The sequence below is a fragment of the Drosophila teissieri genome, chromosome X (assembly GCF_016746235.2).
Source record: "Drosophila teissieri strain GT53w chromosome X, Prin_Dtei_1.1, whole genome shotgun sequence".
Classification (NCBI taxonomy): domain Eukaryota; kingdom Metazoa; phylum Arthropoda; class Insecta; order Diptera; family Drosophilidae; genus Drosophila; species Drosophila teissieri.
The window spans coordinates 10,515,975-10,526,359 of record NC_053034.1 but is presented as its reverse complement, the minus strand read 5'-3'; the positions used below and the strand labels follow the sequence as shown (position 1 = coordinate 10,526,359).

General features: G+C 46.4%; 3 protein-coding genes across 12 annotated transcripts; 2 read left to right on the top strand and 1 right to left on the bottom strand.

Moving 5' to 3' along the window:
• The first annotated feature begins 890 nt into the window (after nucleotides 1-890).
• On the top strand, nucleotides 891-2,036 carry LOC122624154 (fibrinogen-like protein 1). Its single transcript, XM_043803598.1, has 2 exons — nucleotides 891-1,834; nucleotides 1,895-2,036. The coding sequence occupies exons 1-2, from the start codon at nucleotides 891-893 to the stop codon at nucleotides 2,034-2,036; spliced, it is 1,086 nt and encodes a 361-aa protein (XP_043659533.1).
• A 225-nt stretch (nucleotides 2,037-2,261) lies between these two features.
• Nucleotides 2,262-8,986, top strand: LOC122623862 (glutathione synthetase-like). 10 transcript variants are annotated; one of them, XM_043803224.1, is made up of 8 exons: nucleotides 2,269-2,636; nucleotides 2,704-2,919; nucleotides 3,375-3,587; nucleotides 4,508-4,887; nucleotides 7,649-7,691; nucleotides 7,763-8,001; nucleotides 8,073-8,457; nucleotides 8,538-8,986. In XM_043803224.1, exons 2-8 carry the CDS (start codon nucleotides 2,761-2,763, stop codon nucleotides 8,838-8,840), a joined length of 1,722 nt encoding a protein of 573 aa, XP_043659159.1. In that variant the 5' UTR covers nucleotides 2,269-2,636; nucleotides 2,704-2,760; the 3' UTR covers nucleotides 8,841-8,986. The 10 variants fall into 10 exon arrangements, 8 of the variants coding, with proteins under 8 accessions (XP_043659165.1, XP_043659166.1, XP_043659159.1 ...); XM_043803225.1 differs by having other exon boundaries at nucleotides 2,270-2,564; XM_043803226.1 differs by lacking the exon at nucleotides 4,508-4,887 and adding an exon at nucleotides 6,925-7,058 and having other exon boundaries at nucleotides 2,273-2,636.
• LOC122623863 (mitochondrial fission process protein 1) lies at nucleotides 8,987-10,339 on the bottom strand. The gene is made up of 3 exons (XM_043803232.1): nucleotides 9,984-10,339; nucleotides 9,700-9,925; nucleotides 8,987-9,284 (listed from the first exon to the last, which is right to left on the bottom strand). Exons 1-3 carry the CDS (start codon nucleotides 10,084-10,086, stop codon nucleotides 9,122-9,124), a joined length of 492 nt encoding a protein of 163 aa, XP_043659167.1. The 5' UTR covers nucleotides 10,087-10,339; the 3' UTR covers nucleotides 8,987-9,121.
• Nucleotides 10,340-10,385: the final 46 nt, after the last annotated feature.

Genomic DNA, 10,385 nt, shown 5'->3' with positions numbered 1-10,385 from the left:
ATAATGGACAGCTGGGATTTTGTAAAGTATATATATTTATATTTATATATTTAAAATCATCTTGCATATCGAATAAGACCATCAGTATATGCAAGCATTGCAAGCAGCCAATCGATACATCTGAATAATCGATATCACAGCGAAATGGTTGTTGCACAAAATAAACTTAGCTAATACACACTCCTACCTGAGCGAGTACTCGAACCACCCAAGGTGGATTTTTTTTTAAAAACATTGTTCTAAATCATCCTTTTGTTTTTGCATTAACATAATTTCCGTTCTATTAGTAACTAATTCATCATCATCATTGGGATCACTAGTTTTAGTAACATGTAACTCACAGCTTGAGGTTCCTTATTAAATCCTTTTATTTTTAAAAGTAAAATCTTTTGCAATTACAAATTTTATTTCCATTTAACGGCAACCTAAATGTGAATTTTAACCGGTTTTATTTAGAACACATTAATCCAGTTATTTCGAAAAAACGAAGAAGTTGTAAAATTGTGATCCGATTTATTAAGCTTGCAAAGATAAACAGTTGAGGATCGTAAAATTTTGGCACTGCGAGAATATAATCGGGAGCACACTGATTGAAAATGCCATTTATTAGTTCACAATATTTTTAATACACTGCCAAGTGTTTGTTTCTCAAACAATAAATTGCCACGTATTTTAAATTAATATTTTAAAAGACACCCACATTTATCGCAGTGCAAAGTCAAGCCCTTTTCCACTGCACGAATTTATGTGGACACTTAAACTTGCAGCTTAATGCCCAAGACTCTAAAGCAACACGTTATTAAAAATTTGATGGCACATCCAGTGCTTATATATATTCATTTGCAAATAAAAAATTAGCTTAATTTGGCGTGGCAGCTGGCGCAGTACGCATGTACAGGATAATGAAAACCCGGTGCCTTATCCTTTTCCTTTCGCTTTCGATATCCTTGGCTTCCTCCAGCGCAGCTAAGGATCTGCAGAGGTCCTCGGACCAACATGACGACAATCCATGCAGCGCGTACCGCATTTGGGTGTGGAGACCCATCCTCGATCGCTTCGTGAAGGTGAACTCCAGCGAGGAGCTGAAGCAGCAGATGAACGCCATGGCAGAAACCATCAAGGACCTGCAGACTCGCATCACTCACAAGGACGAGCAGATTCTGTTGCTAGCCACGCAGCTGGACAATCAAAGTGCCAGGGTGAACGTCCTGACCAAGAACCTGCAACTTCTGCGCAGTGAGTGGCTAGCAGCCAAGGCGGAGGTCAAGCGCAAGGACATACAGATACAATTGGGTGCCGAAAAACTCAACCACCTGAGCGATGAACTCTTGAAGTGCAGCCGCCAGGATACGTGTCCCATTGACCGCCAAAATGGCATTTACAAGCTGAAAATCCGCGGATTGGATGCATTCGAAGCACCCTGCAGCTCCACTGGCTGGTTGACCATACAGAAACGCTACGATGGCTCCGAGAATTTCGATCGCACGTGGAAGGACTACAAGGATGGTTTCGGCCGTGTGAGGGGAGGAGAGTTCTTCATCGGCCTGGAGAAAGTGCACCACATGACGCGGCAACGCAGGCACGAGCTGTACATAAAGCTGGGCAAGATCGATGGCTCCACCAGCTATGCCCACTACGATGACTTCGAAATTGGCGGCGAGCATGAAGCGTATGCGCTCAAGTCACTGGGTATCTACAATGGAACAGCCGGCGATTCCCTGAGGCCCCACGAGCGCCAGAAGTTCACCACCAACGACAGGGACAACGATGCCTACAGGTTCAATTGTGCCGCCGATGAGTATGGCGGCTGGTGGTACTACGACTGCGCCAAAAGGTAAGTACCCCTCACACATCCATATATCTGAATAATCAGCATTATGGGTCATTATTGCAGCATGCTCAATGGCAAGTTCTACAAGGAGGGCCGCTCGAGGAATGGAAAGACCAATGGCATTATGTGGGGTTCGTGGCACAACAACGATTGGACCTACTCGCTTACCTTTGTGGAGATGATGATAAAGCCGCGCAGCTTTTGATAAAAATGGCCCAAATAAATAAAATGCCTTCATAATTCATTTTGTCTAAGAGCACTTAATTCGAATTTACTGAGATGCATTGGTTATTCTGAATAAAACTATGATTTACGGTTACGTGCTACACTTTTGTCGCAGTGTATTCGCATGGTATTTTTTTTGTTGCATACCATCTGGCATATTGCGGCTTACGGTTTTCCATCGGCTGGTATTTTCTGCCCACCCCGCTGCGGTCACACTGCACAGATCAGACAAAAATACTAGAAACCCAAAAAACAGATTTAAATTTGATTTGCATTTGGCTAAATTGTGAATTGGAAACCCAACCCCAACCGTTACGGTGTGTCCAAATCGCCAGTGCAACCGGTGGAACAGTCGGAGCAGCAGCAGCAGCAGCGTCACCAAGGAAACCAGCGGCGCAGCCACAACAATCGCGCGTTGAGAGTGACGAAATCGGGAGCGCAGAGATAACACCGCCGCAGTTCCAGAGTTTCTACAGTTTCCAGCGGTTCCAGCGGTTCCCCAGCAGTGGTGAGTAGGCAGCACCAGTTGTTCAGTGCTCAGCGCTCAGTGCCCAGCGAGCAGTTCCGGCGAGCAGACCCCGTGAGCTTCATGGTGCGGCACAAACGCAGGCAACTTAACAAACAACTTTGCCATTTGCCATTTGCAGACGCAGCTGAGCCCCCAGATCCCACACCACCAGCAGACCGCGCGACAAAGACCGATCATGTCCAGCGACGCCAATACGCCCGTGCTGCGCAACTGCATCCGGTTGCCGCTGGCGGAGGACGAGCTCCTGGAGGTGACAGCCAAGGCCAAGGACTATGCCATCATGCACGGCGCCGCCATGCGATCGAAGACGGCCTTCAGTCCGGACTCACTGAATGTGGGTGGTACAGTGGGGCATCGCTAGTGAGAGCTCGATTCCATGCCAGGTTGTGCCCAGGTTTTGCTGGTTTTTGTTCATATGCAACTCAAGGAGCTCACTTTCAATAGAACAGCAGTAACTTGTCATTCTGCTTTCAAGTTAGTTACTCATCTATATTCCCATTTAGTTTAGTTAATTTTAAATTATGCGTAATGCAAAATGTGATTAGAGGTTTGAGTTTGACGCATTGAGTTATTTTCCATTTCCATTTAAATGTGATTAGAGGTTTGAGTTTATTTTCCATTTCCATTGCTACTGCAAGCAAAAGATAAAAATATAAAAACCTTTGAACAATCAGTAAGCGTACCAGTGTGACAGAAAAAAGCTACACGATAGCATTTAATCGAGACTCAAGCTAGCGTGATGCAATTGCAGTGTGCCAGGATACTAAATTCCGTGCCAATTCCTTGCAGTTCGCCCCGTTTGTGCTGGTGCCCTCCTCGTTTCCGCGCAAGGAGTTCGATAAGGCGGTGGCCCTGCAGCCGATCATCAATCGGCTGATGCACAATGTGGCCCACGACGAGGAGTTCATCACGACGACGCTGGCGGAGACGATCAAAGTGGACGAGTTCACGGCCAATCTGTTCAACATCTATCGCAAGGTGCTGGCGCACGGATTCACCCAGGTGAGATTCCGTCAGCTGGCGTCCACTCATCACCGATCCTTCGCCCTGCACATCACTATCACCCACCAACGTATCCACCTCATCCCCATCGGGAGCACATCTACAGGCAGCCAGTGGGTTACTCGCTAGAATTTATTGGGCCCCTCCACCCGCGGTCGCAATCTAATCGCTCCTCCATAAATCGCCCGGCCATAGCCATAGCCAGCCATAGCCAAAGCCCAGAAGTCGGTGGTAGTCGCTAATCTCGCGTGATTTATGCGAGCATCCTGGAGTCGCAGCTCCTTATCGTTGGCTTGTAAATCGACGTAGGACAGCCCATCCCTGACCCCCATAACGCTAGCCCTTTGCCATTGCCATTGCTCCTCCTATTTTGATTCACATTCATTTTCCCTAACGAAACCAGCACAGAGGCAAATTCTTTTGAACTCTTCCACGTCGCAAGAAGTTTAATCTTTGTAGATCATATCAGAAAGGTGACATTTTTATAATTTGAATAGTTATTGGCCCAGTAACTGATAGGGTTTATTAAATATAACTTTGTCAGGGCTATTTATACTTCATAACTATTCAAACTTGTCTCAAATCTTATCAAAGTGTCACTTCAAGCTGTTAAACGCTAGGACGTATTAAATTATTATTCATGTTAAACTTGTTGATTTTGGCAATGATTTTCACTGTAAATAGCTTGGTTTTTTCTAGCAACTTAGTCACTTTCACCTCCGAATATCCAGTTTAGTTGCAATATTTGCTTTCTGTGCAAAATTTATATCACGATCTGTGCTTCTCTCGTCACCAATCCTTCAACAAATTTACAACCTAACCACGCAATTGTACAAACTCTCGATCTCAAATCGCAATCTGTTGCTCCATCATCCGTCACTCATTGCATCGCTGTGCTACGAAAAATGATTGAATCAAAGAAAACATCGCTGGGAATGCTGCGCAGCGATCTGATGCTGGAGTCCGGCTGTCCAGAGCTGTCGCCGCGGGTGCTGCGAACGGCGGCTGGTGCGGATGGTGGTCAGGATGCGGGCGCTGCTGTGGGGCAAAGAGCTGGAGCTGGAGTTGGAGTTGGAGTAGTCGGAACTGCCGCTGGCACAGGCAGCAAGCAGGAGGAACAGCAGGAGCAGAAGCAGAAGGAGAAGGAGCACAGGGAGGTCCAGCTGGGCCGGGCCACCAAAGAGCGGGAACGGAGGGCGACCGGCGTTCATTCCGCTTACTGCTGCTGGAAGCAGGTCGAGATCAATACAATAGCATCGGGCTTTGGCCACTTGGGACCAGCAAGTAAAACCATACAAAGGTGCTGTTCACAGTTCACAGCGCACAGTGCATCAGTGCAACCTCGCACCACACCATCATCAGCAACACTCCCCCAAACACCCAGTATTCCTCCCATGACCCGATCATCTCATCGCATATCTGCTTTCCTGCATCGCTTGCATCCTCCGCCTAACCGCACAAAATCACACACTAACTCTTGAACCGGAAATCTTTCCTTTACGATTCCCAAAACAAATTTCATTTGATTTCATTTGATGCTCTTTCCGTATCCGAAAAGAAAAAGCTCAAATTTAAAGATATGTTAGATCGGAATTTAAGCAAAGTAACGTAGAGAACATTCTGTAAACATTAAGTTCAATTTTCAACAAGAAAGTTCAATCTGTTAACTGAAATGAGCTATTCGTAGTGTGTGCTTTTGTGTGTGTTGCTTTGTAAAGTCCTTTGTACCTTAGTTAAAGTTGATTTTGTTCCACTGTTCCTTAGAAATGTATTTATGATTAACCATAGCTGCAAACTTTGCTGACAATATGCCAAAGCGCCCACTTCTTTTTGGTTGAGTCCTCGAGATTGTTGTCTAGAGTTTTCATTTGCTGACGCTGCCTGTCGCCCGTTGCCTCCTGCCTGCTCTGTACCCGAACTGCTCTGCTCCTGGCACCTGCCTCCTGGCACCTGCCTCCTGGCACCCTGCATCCCGCATCCTGACACCTGCCACCCGAAACCTGCTCCTCCCGACCCAACCGTAGCAGCTAACCCGCCTAATAATCTCCACTTTCGTCAGTGATTGTCCGTTCTGCTGTCGCCTACTCTTCCAACTTATCGTACAGACTTTTGGGGCGTCATAGGTCAGAGGTTAGCCAAGGTATATATGTACAAACATACATATGTATCTAAAAAAGTCAAAAATGGCTTTCTAGAAGATTCGGAGATAGCGATTTCACAAGATACACAATTGTATTTTGTCTGATTACAAATGACAAAATACACAATTGTATTTTGTCATTTGTAATCAGCAAAGGCCGTAATCAAAAATGGCATAACTTGAAATAGAAGTTTCTAGAAGTTTGAATGTTTGGAAAAGGCCATTTAAATGTAGTTTTTACTCGTATAGATCTTAAATTCAGGGCCACATTTTGGCGATTACCAGCTAGTCGTACTTTGTAGACGAAACACACATATGTATATGGAGCCCCACATGGAGAGCCCACCGCTGTACTACAGATAGGCTTGCAGATAGGAATACGGAGCCAACTGATATAGATACGCCTGGTAATTGTTTATTTAAAGTGGCGGCGAGTGCGATAAGAGGTCCAATAAGTGCATTCCTGGGTGCAAAATGGGGACACGAAGCCGAGCAATTCGTCTTCCATTGCAAATTCATGCGAGAGTGGCAGAAACCGAGATTACTTGTGCTCCATGACTCTACCTAGGAAATGTTAGAACCCAAAACACCTGCTCACACGGCTTGGGGTTTCAGCTGTTTTGTCTATTTGTTTAATGGCCAGCGATGGTGACGCAAACATAATTATAAACAGATTAGATCAGAGCACGCTTATTATCGTTATAATTGTAAAAGTAACAGCTGCCAATGATTATGGGCTAAAAACTCGTTTCTACTTCGCCATGCTTCACCGCACTTGTGGTAAAATGGAAAATAGGTTGATTTTATTTTAGGCAACAGCGCACAGATCAGAAATAACTAATATTAAAACTAAATATTAGGAGCCCTAAAAATAAACTTCAGTGGTATTTATTGGGAGTATTGGGAGTAGCGCATTGGGAGAAGCATCGTTTCACTGTACCCATCTTGCACCATTTCTCGCCTCTCTCTCTCTCTCACTCACTCTGTGAATACAATATTATAGTAAATATCCGCACCTGCCTCATCCTATATATGCTATAAGACCTAAGGACAAGGATCACACAACCATAACTAGATATATGCAAACTACATACATACATATGTATTTTTGTTGAATCGCTCTACTTGTGGCTAAGCAGCCTGCTCTTTAAGGGACGCACCTAATGTATATATCTTGTATAATGATCATAATTGCAGGCATATAGCATCGGTCTGTTGCGATCCGACTATATGGCACACGTGTCCGAGGGCTGTGCGATAAAGCAGGTCGAGATCAACACGGTGGCCTCCAGTTTCGCTGGCATAGCCACCCAATTGGTGCCGCAGCAGAAGTATTAAGCGCTCTTCTCTCTCTCTCTCTATCTATCTATCTATCTATATATCTGTCTATCTCTCTTTATCAAACGCACGAATGCACAAACACACACCTAAAAGAAAAGCATACACCTGTCCACATACACCTATCCCCCGCCCACTTCCCAACCACGCACGAACTGCTCACTAATCTCTGATCTCTGATCACTGATCACTAAAAACTGCTCACTAATCACTCATCTCTGATCACTGATCACTTGCAACCGTTGTTGTCTCTTTCTGCATGCGGTTTGATTGGTTACGTCTCTCTCTATCCGTCTCTTTCCACCCGCTGTAGCTTGACATTTTTGGCATTCACACACACACACACACACACACACACGTAACCCCCCTTCCACACTTTCCCTAACCATGTGTATCCCCCCCACTTCCCACCCCCATTGAGTGGTTTTGGTCTCAGTAATTAACCCCCCATTTGACCCCTCACCCCTTCCCCACGAACATTTGTTGTTGTTTGTTGCTGTTGTTGGTTGTTAAGAGACAGCGGAATTTTGCTAATATCTGTCTCTTTCTGTTCCGGCACCACCCGTCTCTTTCACCCGCGCAGATTTGTACTCAGCGAGCTGGGACATGCGGATAAGCTGCACAATGTGAGTATCTAACTTCTGTAAGTGGCAAACATCTATTAAAGTAATCATACCAAACATAAACCCCGCTGCAGATGCCGGATAACAATGCCCTGGCCGGACTCTGCGATGGGATGGTGAAGGCGTGGGACATCTATGCGAAGCCGCAGGCCGTCATCCTGTTCATCATCGAGGATGTGTCGTACAACATCTGCGACCAGCGCTTCCACGAGTTCTACATTCGCGAGACATATCCGCACATCAAGGTGCTGCGTCGCACCCTCACCGAGGTGCATCGCGACGGCAAACTGGGCCAGTCCAAGGAGCTGCTCCTGTAAGTGTTGTACATGCAACATGTGCATGTGCCAACGATCCTACAACTCACATGCTTGCCACACTCCACAGGGGCTCGCAAGAGGTGGCCGTCATCTACTTCCGTGCTGGCTACGAGCCCGGACACTATCACTCGCAGGCAGAGTGGGATGCTCGCTACCTCATGGAGACCTCGCTGGCCATCAAGTGCCCGTCCATCCACTACCATTTGGCTGGCACCAAGAAGGTGCAGCAGGCACTGGCCCAGCCGGCGGTGCTCGAGCGTTTCATCAACGATCCGGAGGAGATCAAGGCGGTGGGCAAGATCTTCACCGGTCTCTACTCGCTGGACGACAACGAGGCGGGCAATGCCAGCTACGAGATGGCGCTGCGCACTCCGGAGAGATTCGTGCTGAAGCCGCAGCGCGAGGGAGGTGGCAATAACGTCTACGGCGTGGATATACCCGATGCCCTTAAGGTGAGTTATCCTCGTATTTGGTTAACAGCCACAAGTTTAGTTAATTTGATCATTGAAATCGTTTGCCTTGTTTCTTTCAGCGCATGTCACGCGTGGAGCGCTCCGCCTGGATTCTGATGGACCTGATTCATCCGCCGCTGACCAAGGGCTACATGGTGCGGCCTGGTGGCGATATGCCGCCCCAGATCGTGGACATGGTCTCCGAACTGGGCATCTTCGGTGTGGTGATCGGCGATGCGGAGCACATTGTGCACAACTATCAGGCGGGACACATGCTGCGCACAAAGCTCTCAACCGCCAACGAAGGAGGCGTGGCGGCCGGTCTGGGCGCCCTGGACAGTCCATATCTGATCGATAGCGATGACGAGGATGAGCAGAAGTAGGATCCTTTATGAGATAAAGGCTTTAAACGCCGGCATTCCACCAGTTGCCTCAGTCTTGTATGCATGATTATTTTTGTAAAGCGTATTGTAAATTTTTCACTATTTTTCCCGCCCCAATGGCAATAAACAAAACGTACAACTCGAAATCCTTGTCAATATGCAAACTGGATTTGGGGCTAAAGCTTTGCTACAGTTCACGTAAACTCTTAGTATCTAAGAACTATCACCGTGGATTAGAATACGATTAGGGTAGATGTTGGGCATATCCCACGCAGCGTTCACTACCGCACCGTCTTGCGGTAGGTGGCGTCCATCACGCGGTCCACCATGCTGTCAATGGGATGGATGATGAGCGGAATGCTGGCCAGACCCACCAGGGTGGGCACCGTTTTCAGCACGGGCATCGGCGCTTTGCTCAGCAGTGTTTTGGTGGCCCAGGTGATTCTAAAACGATATAAATGAGTATTTCTTGTTATGTGAATCTCACTTAATAATCATAACTTCTTTATATAAAAAAATTTATAAAAATCGGTTTAACCTTTGTAAGAATACCTATATCAATAGCCTTAAAATCTTGAAGAGAGCGATGACTTCACCGTCTGTCTATCTACCAACACAAACTAGAAGTAGATTTTAAGCAACAAACCTGTTTTTGCAACATTGCACATGCCATTCTACTATAGATACACTCTATAGGATAGTAGGATTCTCATTATTACTATGCTTACTCATATGGGATAAGTATTGAGTAACTAATGCGAAATGGAACCCACAAGACGCCTCATTTCCTACTTCCAACTACAACCAGTTCAACTAAGTCTACGTTGTTGGGTAATTAACTGGCAACGATTGAACGCACCGATTGATGACCAGGCCGGGAATGGCGACGGAGGCCAGCATCTGCCAGCAGAAGACGTCGCCGCCCTTGACGGCCACTTCTCTGGAGGAAGCCCCCCCCATTTGGAGGCGCAGTGCCTTGTCGAAGGTGTCCGTGCAGACATATCCGATGGCCATGCCGTAGGTTGCGGCCACCAGAGATTTGGGCACCAGCGGGCGGAAGGATTCACCAATCTCGTTGCTGTAGCCTGGAAAACCCGAAAAATCAGATTTTGATGCATCTATGCAGATCGAAGAATTACTTGCCCATATAGCGAATGAAGGTGTCGCGGTAGATGTCCACATCCTTCATAACCGCCGAGGTTTCCTTAGTGCCCTTATCCCGGCGGATGAACTTGTCCTCCGCCATTGCTTCACTGTACTTAAGCACTGATTGTTTATAGTTTTGGAAAGGTTGAAGTTCTGTTGCAGTTGTAGTTTTTGAGTAATTGGGTAATATGACAAGGTGATCTACGCCCACTGACACCAGATCAGCTGGCAACTGGGTTTCCTACAAATCCATTGAATTCGATTTACAAAAATTCAAAGTGACTTAAGCACTTAACTGCTAATAAATAGTCTTTAAAAACAAACAGTTTATATAAATACATTAATTGCGCGTATCGATAAGGTGTTATCGTTATCGATTACCAGAGCCAGCGGGAAAAA